The sequence below is a fragment of the Podarcis raffonei genome, chromosome 5, assembly GCF_027172205.1.
Source record: "Podarcis raffonei isolate rPodRaf1 chromosome 5, rPodRaf1.pri, whole genome shotgun sequence".
In the NCBI taxonomy this organism is placed as follows: Eukaryota; Metazoa; Chordata; class Lepidosauria; order Squamata; family Lacertidae; genus Podarcis; species Podarcis raffonei.
Genome location: NC_070606.1, coordinates 97,269,863 through 97,287,572, shown reverse-complemented (window position 1 = coordinate 97,287,572; position 17,710 = coordinate 97,269,863). Strand labels below are relative to the sequence as shown.

At 46.6% G+C, this 17,710-nt stretch overlaps 1 protein-coding gene across 2 annotated transcripts in view; it reads left to right on the top strand.

Moving 5' to 3' along the window:
* The window catches only part of DIS3L2 (DIS3 like 3'-5' exoribonuclease 2), a 205,895-nt gene that overhangs the window by 77,516 nt on the left and 110,669 nt on the right, over positions 1 to 17,710 (top strand). For both annotated transcript variants that reach the window (XM_053390822.1, XM_053390823.1), the window contains exon 7: positions 8,414 to 8,645. In XM_053390822.1, the coding sequence (XP_053246797.1) occupies positions 8,414 to 8,645 (232 nt within the window). The remainder of the gene's footprint in view (positions 1 to 8,413; positions 8,646 to 17,710) is intronic.

The window sequence follows — 17,710 nt, the reverse complement described above, 5'->3', positions numbered from 1 at the left end:
CCTCCAGATGTTTACGCTACAACTTCTCTCAGCCCCAGCCAACATGGATGATGGTTAAGGAAGATGTTGTTTCTAGTCCAGAAAAATCTAGATTGCATTAGGTTAGAGCAGGCTGCTCCGAACCATGGCTTGAGGATGGGTTTTGAAACCAGTGAACTGAGCCACTTGTTTTTCTTTGCACCAGGAGTGTGTCAATTGCAATTTGGAAACCTCCAGCTCCCTGGTGACATTAAAAGTGTCGTCCACCCCCCCATTTCCAGTTTTAAGATTTAGGGACTACAAGTTAACTGTTTGGAGCTGTCCTGGAAAAGTCATGTTCTCCCCAAAGCAGAGGTGAGACTGGATTCCTTCAGCTTCTTAACTGTGCCTGAATAAACTCAATAGCAAAGCTTTGTTCTTGGCCTAAAACTAATTCCTTCTCAAGAAGAACTGAGTGCTCTTGGAGCACAATTCGGAGAGAGATCCCCCGTGTGGTTTGGGTCTTCTCTTGCTCCTGCAGGGAGGCTTCTCCCTGCTCTCCTTTCCTGCCGTTAATTATGGCTGTGAGCTGCTAGCTCTGTGCTTCCAGGCCTTCTTTTCAGAGGCTTGCAGTCTGCTCACAATGTTCCCCCTGAGCTGGAAACTTGGGAGGAGCGCAAGCAGCAATGTTCCATATGCTCAGGGTCCAGACTGTTCTGCAGACCATGGCCTGGTGGCCATCTAAGGAAATATATTTTGCTGGTCAACCGGATCCTCCAAGAGGTGGCCAGACTTTGATAATAAAGTCAATCTCATCTAAGAGTTAGGACCTTGCAGCTGTGGAACCTATGTGTGCAGGTGGCAGGAGGCTTATCAGTTGGGGCTGAGGAGTGAATGTCCTGCTCCAAATCTCCTCTTCTCTCAAGAAACGGATTGGCAGCGGCTCCTGGGCTTCCTGGGAAGCACACTGAGATAGCAGTGCGATAAAATTTGCACGTGACGCATCCGGTGTCTTCTTTCTTCTCCAAGTAGCTGTCGACCCACCGGGACGTCACATACGACGCCCGGAAAAAGATGTGACATTCAAGGCTGATGGTCCTCTGTGCCTTTCACGCCCCCTCAGGAGCAACTTCACATGCCTTGCGAGCGAAACTGGGGGCCGAAAGCCAAAATGGTACCTGTTGGCCGTGGGGATGTAGGAATTCTGGCAAGCCCCCCGCCCAAGCCAATTATCTCAAGATCTCTCGCAGCAGAGCAAGCTGTTCTTGCATGCTGTTTATTTTATCAGCACCTTCCTGTTCTTCCTTCTCCAGGCAGCTTACGTCCCGTTCCCATGCAGATCTCCTGCCCAGGCTTCTTGTAGGAGGGGAACCACTTAGGTTCAGTAGCAGAGCCACGCCATAGACCTTAAAGAGCGTTCCCTGGGCTGTAAAACTGCTCTCCGCCCTCACCCTACTTTTGGGTTAAGTTCCAGGTTTCCTGATTAAATCCACTGGGCTGTTAACCAAACCTGCCTCCTCTTCGAATGCGCTTTGAGGGGCTGCACTGAGGCACAGAAACTAGGTCAGGCAAATGTCCGCTAAAGGACCATAGCCTGCAACTAGGAAGAGGAAGAACAATGCCACAGCTGATGGATGGCTCACTCAGGGGCTGTTTTCTTGCTGAGCACTTCCAGCCGTCCGCTGGAAAGCTGCTAACTTCAGAGCAAGTGCAAAATTGCTTTATAGAAAACGATTGACGCAGGCAGAGCCTAATAATGGGCAGGGGCTGCGCGCTCGCTCTTGACGGTGTCTGCGGAGTTAGGGCTGCAAATTGCCTGAGCTAGCAGCCCGAAATGGTATCTCCTTAATAATTATAGTTGCCTTGGGTTTTATTGCTGCATGTACAAGCTGCAGTAATAGAAACATGAAGTGTAATTAAATTTGGGTTTCATAAATGCGTGACATCCCTGGAGGCATCGTATTTATAACAACCGGAATCTGCAATGCTGTTCCAGTGAAATTCTGCTAATTGCTGCAGAGTCTACCACCTGTGAGCAGAAGGGCAGCTCCTGCAGGGCTGGCTTTTGCACCGAGCTGTTCCTGCTTCTCGCCTTTGCTGCTTTGATGCACCAGCTCCCTAAAATCCCGAATTTGGCAGAGGAATTGGGGAAAGGCTGTTCAAGGCTTGCCCGCTCAGCTTTGGAACTTGTCCGGATGAGCTTGATTTGGTGCTATGGACCTGTGATGGTCCAAGACTAAATTTGCCCCCCCCCCATGCTTCTGAATATGTTAAAAGGTAAAGGTACCCCTTCCCGTACGGGCCAGTCTTGCCAGACTCTAGGGTTGTGCGCTCATCTCACTCAAGAGGCCGGGGGCCAGCGCTGTCCGCAGACACTTCTGGGTCACGTGGCCAGCGTGACAAGCTGCATCTGGCGAGCCAGCGCAGCACACAGAACGCTGTTTACCTTCCCGCTGGTAAGCGGTCCCTATTTATCTACTTGCACCCAAAGGTGCTTTCGAACTGCTAGGTTGGCAGGCGCTGGGACCGAACGATGGGAGCGCACTCCGCCGCGGGGATTCGAACCGCCGACCTTTCGATCGGCAAGTCCTAGGCTCTGAGGCTTTAACCCACAGCGCCACCCGCGTCCCATGACTCTGAATATGTTACATCACAGCAATTTTCTTTCCTTAAAGGTCAGGAGTGTATTATCCTCTGCTAAAGCAGCAGAATAGAATAGAGCCAAAAAGGAAGGAAGAAAATTATGCACCAAGGCAATCCATTTTCCGTGGCACAGAAAGCTAAATTCTGCTACTGGTATATTTCGCGAAGATTGACATCAACCGTACCTTTTACTGTTTGTAATTTATTCTGGTTTTGTTCAACCCGGGGGTTGGCAGGAACATCCCCTGCCCCATAGTTGCTGGAAATCCCGCTTACTGATTCCTCTGGCCTGTGAGAGCTTACTGGGCGTTGTTTGCATACGTTTAAGTTCAGGGACAGAAGCTTGCATTTCTTTTCTTTTTTAAAAAAAGTCAAATTCTTAGATTGCTGAATTATTCTCTAAATCCCCATGTTCAGTTCTTGAGCTGAGCGCTTACACAGTCTTGGAGGACCAACATCTCTGTCAATCGTCACTTTTCTGAGAGGCTTTTTTGCCTTTCTTTTTAAGGGCTGCAGGAGAACACTTACATTTTTGTGGTACAAATTAAGTTAAATTTTGTAATTTTTTTTTTTTAAAAAGGTACCAGCGTGGGCAGACCATAGTTTTTCAATGTCATTGATTCCACAGCTACTCATCATGACTCTTGTGCAGTCCCTTTGCATTAGGTACCAATTTCCATGTCAGTCCAAAGGTTGGCAAGGGAGGGAGAGATGACAATTTTCACCCTTTTGATCACTCCCCGGCCCCTGCCTTGATTTCCACCTGGCCCCTTCCAGCAGTTTTAGAAGCCCCACTTGATTTTGCGTTTATCGTCTTTGGCCCAGCCCATTTGCATTTATGAGAACTGCACTTGATGATAGAATACTGGATTTCTAATGGAACGTGGTCAAAGCTTGCTTTAGGCCAGGGGGTGGGAATCTTTTCCAGCTCAAGGGCCTCATTCCTTTCTGAGCAACCTCCCGGGGGGGGGGGGGGAGCATGGCAGAGTCTCCTGGAGGGGAGTGTAATGAGAACGGTTCTTTTCAAACCACATACACATATTTCTGGTCGGTGCAAATGCCATTTGTGAAGGAGAAAGCAACAGTAGAACTCCACTACTCTTGAGTGTTGTGTGGTTTGGTGGAAAAGATCTATTTGGTCAACATTTTTAATGGCCTGCAATAAATTGTTTGGTGTTGGTCTATCTAGGAGCATGAACTGGACTTCCCCCACAGGGTGTATTTATCAGACAATAAATCACACTAAGCGGTGGCTCCAGAGAAGGGCTGCACCTGGACTCCCCGAAACTCTCACCTCTTCATGAGCAGCACTTGAGCAAACCGGTTGTCTCAGCTCTTCAGGCAACATAACCTGTTGGCTACCTTTCCTTCCAGAGAGCTTTGCCTTGTGCCTGAGCGCTACAGAGATGGCCAGCTGCAGTGAGTGAGGGGTGATGCATAATGTTGCACCGGGGAGCTTTGTGTTTCCGTACCCCAAGGACCAGTGAGAAGGACGGGGGAGCCCAGGTGCCGAGGAAAACAGGATGCTAGACTAGATGGCTCCCTCATGAGATCCAGCAAGGCAGTTCTTATGTTCCTTGAGTGTTCTCTTTCTTTATTTTAGGAAGTACCTTCCAACTATTTGTTAAAGGTGCTTTGCTCGCAAGGTGTGCTCTGCCCCTTTCACAGTTACTTAGTGTTCTTCCTTTTTTCCTTATCCCATTTCCTTCCTCCCCCCTCCCCTTTTTGTATCTGATGGTTTCAGGTTCTTAGCGTTTTGGCAGAACTTAGTACGCTTTTAAGAGGGTGCATGTGTCTGTCTACTTATCAGTCTTTAAAAACCTGATACCTAGTCATCAGAGGCAGATGCGACCCCATTCCTTGTTTGCAGGCTTGCTCTTTAAAAATATTTTATTTTAAGGATTTTTTTGCTTACATTTTTACATTCATATCAATTCAACAAAACATTTATCTTTTGGGGGTTCTCAGCCCCCAGACTTCTCCCCACCCTCCTCCCCAGTTTCCCATCGTTACCTACTATCTTTTCTGCATCTTTATATCTTTATGAAATTTATTTCATCTCCCTTGTTTCAAAATTTACCCTAATTATATCACTGGTGCTATTCTAAACCTTGTTGCTGTTTAGTCATGTCCGACTCTTCGTGACCCCCTGGACCAGAGCACGCCAGGCACTCCTGTCTTCCACTGCCTCCCGCAGTTTGGTCAAACTCATGCTGGTAGCTTCGAGAACACTGTCCCACCATCTCGTCCTCTGTCGTCCCCTTCTCCTTGTGCCCTCCATCTTTCCCAACATCAGGGTCTTTTCCAGGGAGTCTTCTCTTCTCATGAGGTGGCCAAAGTCTTGGAGCCTCAGCTTCAGGATCTGTCCTTCCTGTGAGCACTCAGGGCTGATTTCCTTCAGAATGGAGAGGTTTGATCTTCTTGCAGTCCATGGGACTCCCCAGAGTCTCCTCCAGCACCAGAATTCAAAAGCATCAATTCTTCGGCGATCAGCCTTCTTTTTTTTTTTTTTAAATAATTTTTATTCATTTTCCAAACAAGTTTTATACAGTCAACAAATTATTTTACACTCATGCTTCAATTTTTGACTTCCCTCAGTTTCTCTGTCAATCTTTCGAAAGATTTCTATTTATTGACGCATTTCTAAACATGATATTGCCTTTCCCCACTCCTTTTCCTCTTACTCTCTTTTTTGCAGTATTTCTTACTATTTCACAGAGTCTCTTCAAAACCAACAAGCGTTGTCTGTGTATCACATATATTTTTCAGATATTCTGTAAATTTTCCCCAGTCCTCGATAAACTTTTGGTCTTTCTGGTATCGAATCTTCCCAGTCAATTTGTCCAATTCTGCATATTCGGTCAATTTCCTTCTCCATTCTTCCACTGTTGGAATTTCTTCCTGTTTCCATCTTTGGGCCAGAAGTAACCTTGCGGCATTCACTGCATATTGAAACAGTTTACAGTCTCTCTTATTGATTTCATTTCCTACCATTCCTAATAGAAAGGCTTCTGGTTTTTTAACGAACGTATATTTCAACATCTTTTTCAATTCATTGTATATCATTTCCCAGAAGTCTTTCACCTTTTTACACTCCCACCACATATGATAGAAAGTACCTTCTTTTTCTTTACATTTCCAACACTTATTGCATGTTTTATACATTTTGGCCAGTTTAACTGGCGTTATATACCATCTGTAAAACATTTTCATTACATTTTCTTTCAACGCAGTACATGCCGTAAATTTCAGCCTTTCATTCCATAATTTCATCCAATCATCATACTGTATATTGTAACCAAAGTCTCTTGCCCAGTGTATCATTACTACTTTTACCTCTTCATCTTTTGTATGCCACTCCAGCAACATTTTGTACATTTTAGACAGGTTTTTATACTCATAATTCAATACCTCCATTTGGAATTTTGATTCTTTACCTTCATACCCACACATTTTACAATCTTTTTTAAACATTTCATTAATCTGAAAGTAGTGTAACCAGTCGTAAACAAATTCTTTCACCTCTTCATAAGTTTTCATTTTCCATTTCCCTCCCTCTCTTATTACCAATTCTCCGTATGTTATCCACCTCCCCCTCATATTAATTTTTTCCACACTCATCACTTCTAATGGTGAAATCCAGTGGGGGAGTCTAGGTTCCAACAAATTTTTATACCTCTCCCACACCTCTATCAGTGACCTTCGGAAGATGTGGTTTTCAAAGCCTTTGTGAATTTTTTTCTTCTCATACCATAGGTAAGCATGCCAACCAAATCTGTTGTCAAATCCTTCTAAATCTAACAGCTCTCCATTCTCTAATTTAATCCATTCCTTTATCCAGCAGAGGCATGATGCTTCATAATATAATTTCAAATCTGGCAGGGCGAAGCCACCTCTCTCTTTTGCATCTGTTAATAACTTAAACTGAATCCTTGGCTTCTTACCCTGCCAGATATATCTTGAAATTATTTTTTGCCGTTCTTTAAAAATTGATGCCCCCTTAATTATCGGCAATGATTGGAAAAGGAATAACATCTTTGGTAGCACACTCATTTTTATCGTAGATCAGCCTTCTTTATGGTCCAGCTCTCACTTCCGTACATCACTACTGGGAAAACCATAGCTTTAACTATGCTAAACCTACTAATGTTTTTAAGTGTTTACAGTGCTCCTTCAGGTATTCTACAAAGTTAGTCCATTCTTTTTAAAAATCTTTTATCTTCTTGGTGTCTGAACTTCCCTGTCATTTTCGCCTTTTCGGCATAGTCCATCAATTTCGCTATCCATGTTCACAGGCTTGCTTATCTCAAGATGCTCAACAAACAGGGCGAGCTGAGAAGCATTCACCATTTTCCTGTTGAGCTCCTCACTCTAAACTCACAGCAGACTCTCTGTCCATCAGGATGCATTGATAGCCCTGTAGCTGATAAAACTATAGGGGATTCGAACAGTTCCCCATGAAAACTGTTCTGCGCTGGTCAGATCACATCTGGAGTTGTAGGTGCCTCACTTTATGATTGAAATCGGTCCTGTTTGCACGTAACACTAAACTGTAGTTTGTTTAACAAATGCGAAGTGACACTAGTTGTCCTGTGGACGATCATACAAATAACGACAGCCGTCCAGTGAAGCAGAATGGTTGCAGATTCAGGACAGATAAAAGGAAGTGCTTCATGTAATATATAGTTAAACAATTATAGGGAGGATAAGGTGATCAATGGCTACTAGTCATGATGACTCTGTACCACTGGCACGTTGGAGGCAGTTTTCTTCTGAATGCCAGTTGCTGAACATGAGTGAGAGAGTTCTGTTGCCTTCGTGCCCTGCTGCTGTGCTTCTTAAAGACATCTGCTTAGCTACTGTAGGAAATGGGATGCTAGACTAGATGGGCCTTGGATCTGACGCAGACGGAGTCTTCTTCACAGTTACCCCAAACCCCTGACAATGTTCTGCGCTCTGCAACATCTGAAAGTAGTTTTCCCACCACTGAATCCTAGGAGCGCTGCCTGTTCCATCACCCAGTCAAAGGCGATATTGCTGCAATTATTTCTCAGAAAATAGATTAAAAACCTCTTACTCTTTCTTCGGCTCCATAGTGTTGTTAGGAAAATTTCCTGCTTTTGGTGGCAGCTTGTGGCTTCGGCTCGCAGGGCCGTGTTGCCACCTTGAGCGCTCTCGACCACTCCCCCCCCCATCGCCTTTTGGCGGTACTTTTTGAGGGGGGAGTGACGGGAGATTGGCGCTTCCGCTGGACCTCTCGACGTCCCACAGACCCTCGTGGGACTTTCTGGGGGGGGTGTGTGCCTATCCCAGGCACTCTGCCCTCTTAACTCTGCAGCCTTGGTCCAATCATGACGATTTAAAGACAGCTTTAAAACTGTTTCAGTCACCATTCTAAAAAGTTATGCCATTGGAGGGTTTTTCACTCCCCTGCTCGCCATTCCCAGTTTTTCCCCTTTCAGACCTTTTGTGTTGTGAAGAAGAAATGGTGGGAAAATGTCCCCCCCCCTGGCATGATGACCTTCACATAATTTGGCACCAAGGTTGGGACACATGGTGTGTTTCTTTCTTGTGTGCTAGTATTGCTTTCTGGGTGAAGTTGACCTGGAAGAGCTGCCATCCAGGCCGGTCCCATCCTGCTGCTGCTCCTCACTGGCAGTCACCCCTCCCGTATCAATGGGAAACGGCTCTGGGATGAAGGATTTGGAGGGGTGGAGAGACCTATCAGGGTCAGAAGCAGTGTACGGCTCCCCCTCAGCCATGCTGGACCATGCAGTTCAGAATGCAATTTTTCTCCCTCTTTACTCTCCAGGTAATCAAGCCGGACGGTTGTGACAATGAAACAACAGAAACAGCTCAAGGATCAGATCCTCCAGGGAGTTCCCCGGGCGCTTGTGCGCTTCGTGATCCAGGAAAAGGCAACGTTAACAGCCCAGACGTTGTTATAGAGGCTCAGTTTGATGACGGAGATGTTGAGGGCAAGCAAGATGGCTCAAGAGAGACCAAGGATCAGAAGCAGCTGTCGCTGGGGGCTGGAGAAAATGGTGAGTTGGGGTTCAGCCGCAAATGGTAGGGCTGTTTCCCCCTGCCTTTTCCACTTCCGTTTCCTTTAAAAGCAACTCAGGAGCTTAAATTGCTTTAGTTCTGTTGTGCAGCCTATAACTTTTTTTTTTTTGCTGGGGGCGGGGCAGGGAGGGACAGGTGTCTATAAACATACCCGAAAACAAAACCACAAAAAATTAAAAATATAAAGAAAGCAATGTTGGGTGGACTTGAAGGGCTGCTGGGCCTGAGTCATTTGTATTGTGTCTGAAAGGCAGTGGGGAGCCACTGAATGCATTTTTGCAATGACCCTGAAAGAGTCATTTGTGTGGCAGGAGTGATTCTATGGAGCCCAGAATAGACTCACCTGCAGCCTGACATTTAATCATGTAAGCATACCCTTGCAGTGCTGTTTAAGCAAATATTGGCGCTTGCCATGCAATATACCAGCCTGTGGAAAGTAACCCACAACTGCATATCAAAAGGACCCCAATTTTAGGGGCCCACTTCGTTGGGATCCCTTTGATTCCCTTGTTGCTGTTGTCTTTATTCACAGCAAACACACCAGTAGGATGCATTTATATAAAAGTTACTGCATGTAGTAGCACCCTTGTGGTTTGTGACATCAAATGGTCACGTGGAAATATTTAAACAGGGCAGGCTGCAAGAGCTTTGAAAAGACATTCAATGGAATGCATCAGAGACGTCTGCGTTTGTAAATCTGGTGGGACGTTCTGCAGAGCTTCAGCACCCGACGTTTGACCTGGCCATTGAAGGGGCATGTGAGCAGGATGCCAAGCCATTGATAAGGGAGGGAGCTGCATTAGATCTTTGCCCTATGCAATTTAACTCCAAAAGGTTTCAGTGAGGAAATGGATTTTCTCTCTTTGCTGGGAATATCCGCATCCATGTTTCCCTCTCTTTCATTGTCACTGTTTTCCTGCTACTTTTCGAGTCTTCCACTCCATTACCTATTTATTCTGGCTTTCTGCCAGTAAGAGTCAAAAGCCCTCCCTTGATTCCATTGTACACATTAAAAGTTCTCCATTCCAGAGTTCGTTTCCATTGATATCACTGGACTATTATAGGCAGTTGGTTCCAGTTGATATAAAAGGTTTTGTTTTGGATGCCTCTTGCAACACAAGTCTCTGGCGTCCTTTCCTTTTGAGAATTGCAGCTAGACATTTTTATTTAATTTTCTTACATCTGTATGCCACTATTTAGGCCTCTGTATATATTTTGAAGACTTTTATGTTATGATTTGTGCCTTACTAATCAGGCTTTTGGGGTAGTTTTCAGTTTCTACAGGTTGTTTTAAATTTTGGGGGTCCTGTTGCTTTGTTCTTGCTACGCAAGTTTTCTCAATACATCTGTTTATACATTTTAAATTCTTGCAGTATTTTTTTATTTTGCAGAATGTAGCCAAATAACTTAAGGTTGGCATTAATTGGGTGTGGGAGTATTGCAATGTATTACATTTAGTACCTATTACCTCATTTCCTATTTGTCTATATTATTAGTGTCCCCTCCCAAAAAAAAAATCCACCCTCCCTCCCCTCAAAGACCCTGCATTGTGCCTGGAGTAATTCTCAGTCCTAGCACCTGGAATTTTTTTGCCTGCCAGTGAATTCTGTCTCTGCTTTTGTGGTTGGTTTTGCTTAGAGGTGGTTCTAAACAGTCTTCAAGGGCAGTTCCTTGTAGAGCAGGTAATGAGCCACAGGCCGCAGGATTGTGATGAAGTCTGAATGAAAAAGCTCAGCAGCACCAGAGGTTCCCCAGCTAATTCATTAGCAGTTTCCAGAGGGTGGCAGGCTTCCTTGCACCTCTTCACTCGCTGTCCTTCCCCCCAGGCCCTTTAGTCCTGCAATAGCCTTGGAGTTCCTTTTTTGTGCTCTCGTGCCTTCTCCTTCCATTTGGCACAGTATTTGACAAAGCATTTTCTGTGAGAAATAAGATGCTCACCATTTCTGTTGATGCCAGGTATCTGTTGGTGGTTTATTTCACAAAATGCTGCTTGCCGGGAGACAAGGTTAATCCTCCCTAGGCTTGATTCTACATCTAGGGGGTGGGAATTGAGTATCTTGGCCATGTTTTAAAAAGAAATCCCCTCCTCTCTGTGCAGCCCTGAAACATAAGCAAATTGCTCCGAGGGAATCCTTGGAAGCTTCCCAGGCATGACTGACACTGCTTGGGAAGCCGAACTTTGATGCAGATGTGCTTGCCACTTGCGACTGTGATGTTGGTACGAGAAGATACTGCAGTTGTGTGGGTTCCTCTTGCATGCAGAGTGTTCAGTGAGCCTCAAATTTTCAATCTGGCCAAGCTCGGGGGAGGCCTAGAAAACGCTGCGTTCAGGGCTCTATTACGCAGCAAGCCTAGCTGGTCTCAGACGCAGCCAAAACTTCACACGAGCTTCCCTGATTTTGAAGCCATTCTTAGCAACACACCCAGGAGGTGTTATTGTGTAGCCAGGAGTGACCGTTTTGGTTGTGAAGTGCTCTCTGGCCTTTCTAGCTAAAGCAGCCTTCGCATGAATGTGCTGGCTGGGAATGAGGGGAGTCTTAAAAAACCCCACCCAACCTACACACAGAGGCAGACGGGAGGAAAACAGGACTCTTTTCTTTACATACCTTTTGTAGTAAGGCTGGTCCTAGCACCTGAACTTGTCCCAGCCCTGAGATGCACTCATTTGTCAGATCCTCCAGCCTGCCTGGCGTTTATCCACATCATTTGCGTTTTCATTCAGTGCTCCCAGTTGTGTAAACTCTCGTAGCTAAACAGGCACAGCAAATACAGGAACCAGGAAAGAGGAGCTGTGGTAGCAAGGTGGGATTTCCAAAGAAAGAGTTGGAAGGAAATGTCATCAGGGAAGTTGCGTTTGGTGGGGGTTTTTTTTTGAGAAACTTTCCTGAACACTTTGGGAATGCACTGTATAGACTGCCCTGGCTGGTGTTCCCTTTCTCTCCCCCCCCCCCCATACACATGGCAGGTAGGCGGCATTCTGCACTGCCTGATCGGGCGATTTCAGGCAAGATGAGCTAAACCTTTAATTGAGAAACATTTCCAGGTAAGAGGATGCTGTGGTTAAACACGTTGGTCTGGCACTTCCTGGTTCTGGGAAAGGGGATATTCCATGTCTTGCTCACCAAGTTTGCTTCTAGCCTCCTGGCCCTTTCATTACGTAGCTGGAAATTCCAGTCTCGCCATGGGATCTATAAGACATGGAATGTCACCGCTGATGAAGGAATCTGAACCTCTTAAGGAGAAGCTTTGGGGTCTGAGCTTGGTCTTGAAAACAGGATGAGGCTGTGTATATGACCAAGAATTGGGCTTCATCGGCTAGCTTGGATGTTGTAGTTCAGGAATTTGGTGCAAAGATCTCTCGCATCTGGCTAACAGCAGCATATTGCAAGTAGAATTTCTCGGAAGGCACGGTCTCTCACAGGGAATGCCCATTTGCATCCAGCAACTGGAAATTAAATGTTCCGGCCCTGCCTGGTGCTGTGCTGCCATACAGGACCTGCAGGGATTGGTTAATTGATACTTAATGCATATTCTGTCCTTCATCTGTAGATCTCAGGGCAGTTCACAACATAAAAATACAAGAAAAAAACACAAAATACACAAGAAAAACAAGAACAAGAACAACACACACATGCAGCCCCGCAGCACATTTAAAAGTCTATAGGATGTCAGATCAGCCAAAGGCCTGGTTAAAGAGGAATGTTCTCACCTGGTGCCTAAAGGTGTTTAATGAAGATGCCAGCTGAACCTCCCTGGGGAGAGCATTTCACAAATGGGAAGTCGCTGCAGAAAAGGCCCATCCTCATGTTGCTACTCTCCAGGCCTCTCGTGGAGGAGGCACACAGAGAAGGGATCTGCCTTCTGGACTGCGCTTGGGAATCTTAGGCCATACAACATATAGACTTACCTGTGTTGAGGGAGGGGCTGTAGCCGAGTGGCAGAGCATCTGCTTTGCATGCAGAAGGGCCCAGGTTCAGTCCTGGGCATCTTGAAGGTGAGGGTGTGAGAGTCCCCTCCCAAAACCTGGAAAGCTACTGCCAGTCATATTACTGGGCTAAGTGGGGGCCAATGGCCTGACTTTGCGTAAGGCATCTTCCAATTTCCCCAACTTTTAAATAAGCATTGAGTGCAGATGTAACTGTTCCATGTGGATAACTAGTGCCTTGTCTCTTCCCGTGTTGACCTCTGTATGCAACTTCTCATCTGTGCTGTTTGCAGTTTCTTCTTCCTTGATTAAACCCTTTGTCTTTGCCTTTTCCTTGCCCACCATGAACACTGGGAGACTTCATGCTCTGCCCCCCACCCCCCAGAAATAAGGAAAAATGGGTCGGCAAGGAATGCTGAAGCCTCTCTTAGTGCTATTTAATTTACCTTTATCTCAAAGTATGGGACGCGGGTGGCGCTGTGGGTTAAACCACAGAGCCTAGGACTTGCCGATCAGAAGGTTGGCGGTTCGAATCCCCGTGACGGGGTGAGCTCCCATTGCTCTGTCCCTGCTCCTGCCAACCTAGCAGTTCAAAAGCACGTCAAAGTGCAAGTAGATAAATAGGGACCGCTCTGGCAGGAAGGTAAACGGCATTTCCGTGCGCTGCTCTGGTTCGCCAGAAGCGGCTTAGTCATGCTGGCCACATGACCCGGAAGCTGTACGCCGGCTCCCTCGGCCAGTAAAGCGAGATGAGCGCCGCAACCCCAGAGTCGGCCACGACTGGACCTAATGGTCAGGGGTCCTTTACCTTTACCTATCTCAAAGTACCTCAAGGTGTCTCAACCATGAGAGTCACAAGGGTCAGATGGAGGTGCTGTGTGTGTGTGTATGTGTGTGCGCGCGCGCATCTCAGTTGGCCCATGGGCGTGAAGTCCCCCACCTCTGATGTAGCTGTTTATGAGTCCTTTAAGGCCCCAGGTGTGTGGATGCAGCAGGTGGAGGAAGAAAGGACAGGGGTGCTAAGTCTTTCCTGAGCTACCCTTTCCTTTTACCTGATGTTAGTGCGCTTGGGGTAGCACCAAGCACACACCTGCTCCTTCTTGCTCACATGGGCAAGAAAACCCAGGAGCATTAACTGTATCAGGTACTGCATTTTTTTTATAAAAAAAAGCAGCTTGGATCTTGGGCAAACACAATCATTACTCTTGCCAGAATTTTATAACTGGGATAGTGAGCACCTCCTCACTGCTTTCCTTTCCATCCAGTCTGGAGGATGCATTTTCTCACTGTTTGCTGGATATTTCTTTCTTCTTCTTTTTTTTTAAAAAAAGTCAGAAAACACAATATATTTTCATTTGGAAGTGGGAATTGCTAACATTAATTGTGCTCCTCTTGGAGAGAGTCGCAAATTTCCACAGCAGCAAGCCTGGAAAAAATAACTTTGGATCTGTCATGGTTAATAAGTGTTTTAATCTGACGGCTTTAAGGGCTCGTTTTGGCCACTTCAGCTGTTCTGGTTAATCTAATTTGTGCAAGAGACTTTCAAGAAAAGGTTTAAATATGTACATATATGAATATAACCTCTCTCCGCCTTGGACCAGGAGGAGGGGCTGGTGGCTCAAGCGCAGTTTACCAGGCCTCTGAGAAGCTGCCGTCTCGGAGGGGTGCTAGCGCTGCAATTATAATTTGCTGGTAATAACAGAACTAATTGGAGAGGTTTCTTGCCATTAGTGCCTAATTTTCTTTTCAGCAAAGCTATAACAATTTTCGGTTTTGTCAGGTAATCACCCAAAAGGAAAACAAGGGGATTAAAGCACCATTTTTCCCTGGGCTGGAGCTCCTGGCGGGTGTTTTCACTGTAAGATAAGCTTAGCAAGCCCTGCCCAAGCTAACATAGTAAATCTCCCACTGCAAACACAGCGCTGCCCAGGGTGGAAATATTGAATGGTCACCGGATAACCACGACAGCAAAGGTTCGGCATAGTTTATTTCTGGTTTGGCAAATGGCAGCCGCCTCCTTTTCTCTGCCCCTCCCCACCTTATCCCCACACTTTTACCTCCCTGTTCAGCTGCCTGGGATTTCTCCCAGTTTCCTTGATTCTCCCTTTGCTTGCCCGCATCTTTGCTGCTCCAGACTCGTCTGCACAGCAGTTCTCATTGGGCGTGTGCCCATGTGACTCCCCGCCACTGGAGGCCAATAGAAGTTGTGGGCTGCCGGTGCCGCTTTTTAAGTTACTCTGCCTCTGCCTGATCGTGGCCCCTCATTGACTGCTGGAGCAATAGGTGAAAGTGTTGGCCCTTTGTTCATAAGCAGCATGGGCATGCAAGTTGATGAAGAAGCAGCGCTCTTCCTAGGGTGGTCCTGGAAGCACCCAGTTAAATGCCCGGTCATGATTGCTGCTCCCTTAAGGTCTCAGATCTCTTTGTTGTGGTGCATGTTTCAGTGATGAACGGAAGGGCAAGGGATTTGGAATAGAAAGAAGCAAAGCAAAATGAAACACAAGGCGTGATTAGTTTTGTGGAGCTTACTGCTACAAGATGCAGGGACGGCCACCAGATTTAGATGGCTTTTCAAGGACGTTAGAGAAACCCAAGGAAGAGGGAGAGGCTGTGTTGGACGTTCCCCCCCACAAGCACCAGTTTCTACGGTGCCAAGTTCCTCCTGCACAGCCATAGGCCGTGTGGGCCAGATTCAGCTAACTCGCTCCACTCGCATAAGCTAGTGCAGGGGTCTGCAACCTTTAAGACAAAAAGAGCCACTTGGACCTGTTTACGAAGAAAAAAAACCTGGGAGCCGCAAAACCATTGCGACATTTAAAGCATGCGCGCCGCTGCCCTCCGATCTGACAGTGGGCAGGAAGGTGACGTCGGGACGGTGCGTGACTAACGCACGCACCGCCCCCATGCGACGTCACAGCCAGTACAGCACCCGCCACAGTGGGGAGTGTCGGGGCGCACAATGCGCCTCCTCCCCTGGCTAGTATCCGCCCCGGAGCCGCGGCAAAGGTGTAAAAGAGCCACATGCGGCTCCGGAGCCGCGGGTTGCAGACCCCTGAGCTAGTGCAAGGATTCTTGCTACTCATAGAATCATAGAATCATAGAGTTGGAAGAGACCACAAGGGCCATCGAGTCCAACCCCCTGCCAAGCAGGAAACAGCATCAGAGCACTCCTGACATATGGTTGTCAAGCCTCTGCTTAAAGACCTCCAAAGAAGGAGACTCCACCACACTCCTTGGCAGCAAATTCCACTGTCGAACAGCTCTTACTGTCAGGAAGTTCTTCCTAATGTTTAGGTGGAATCTTCTTTCTTGTAGTTTGGATCCATTGCTCCGTGTCCGCTTCTCTGGAGCAGCAGAAAACAACCTTTCTCCCTCCTCTATGTGACATCCTTTTATATATTTGAACATGGCTATCATATCACCCCTTAATCTCCTCTTCTCCAGGCTAAACATGCCCAGCTCCCTTAGCCGTTCCTCATAAGGCATCGTTTCCAGGCCTTTGACCATTTTGGTTGCCCTCCTCTGGACACGTTCCAGTTTGTAAGTGTCCTTCTTGAACAGTGGTGCCCAGAACTGGACACAGTACTCCAGGTGAGGTCTGACCAGAGCAGAATACAGTGGCACTATTACTTCCCTTGATCTAGATGCTATACTCCTATTGATGCAGCCCAGAATTGCATTGGCTTTTTTAGCTGCCGCGTCACACTGTTGGCTCATGTCAAGTTTGTGGTCAACCAAGACTCCTAGATCCTTTTCACATGTACTGCTCTCAAGCCAGGTGTCACCCATCTTGTATTTGTGCCTCTCATTTTTTTTGCCCAAGTGCAATACTTTACATTTCTCCCTGTTAAAATTCATCTTGTTTGTTTTGGCCCAGTTATCTAATACTGTAAGGATGCTTTCGCCCCTCTCTCTGCATGCCCCCTGGGCCTCCCCAAAATCTGCTCTGGAGAACAGGGGACCCCCCCCCAGAACATCATGGAGGGGGAGCAGAGGAGATGATTGATCCATTGGGCAAGCAGGAGTCCTTTTGCAGATGGAATAGTCTCCTTGTGCTATATTTCTCCAACGAAAATTTCTCCAGTGAAAATAGAGACATCCTAAATAATCACAATCACAATCATTTTATTATTTATACCCCACACATCTGATTGTGTTGCCCCAGCCACTCTGGGCAGCTTCAAACATAGATAAAAACATAACAAAACACAAACATTTAAAAACCTCCCCAAACAGGACTGCCTTCAGATGGCTACTCAAGGTTGTATAGTTACTCATCTCCTTGGCTCGGGGGCTGCATAACTCCATACCTTCCAACATTTCTCTGATGAAAATAGGGATGTCCTAAGGAAAAGCGGGACAGTGCAGGATAAAATCAGAAACTGGGACGGCGTCCGTAAATCCAGGAATATCCCTGGAAAAGAGAGACACTTGTAAGTTCTTCAGCGGTGGGGAACGGGAGAGGAATAGGAGGGGCACCACAGCAGCAATATTAATTTTCAACAGTGGCAGCTTGAGTTTTGGGCATCCCTCTGGTTCTTTTGTTTCTTCTTGCACACCCATGTGGAGCAGAGAATAATTAAGATTGTGGGTGGGAAATTAATTTAAGTGGACTGGGAGATGAATTGGAAGAGCACAAGCGCGTCACCTGTGTCATGTCACCTGTCCTGTCACCTGGTAGCTGCAATTCCACCTGGCAGCCTCAGTGGGAGAGATGGGAAGCAGGGCTCCCTCCATAGGCACCTCCTGCCCATGAGCTGTTTCTATGCTGCCTGGTCATTATGAGAACGAAAGTATTTTATTTAATTTATATGCCACCTTTAACTTCCAAGATCTCATGGTTCGGCCAAGAGATGGGGACTGGCCTAGGGTCACCCAGGGAGCTGCTCCATAGCTGAGTGGAGATTCGAACTTACTCTCCCAGGTCCTACTCCAAAACTTTATAACCATTGTACCACACTGGATCTAAGAATTGGTGCCTGAACTTGGTTTTTTCCTCTTCCCTCCCTGTCCCTCACTTTTTGCATGTTGTGGCTTTTTAAAAAAAAGAAAGAAAAAGATTACAGGGCCTGCCTTGTTTTAATTCCTTGTTCTGTAAGCCACTCTGGGAGCCTTTGG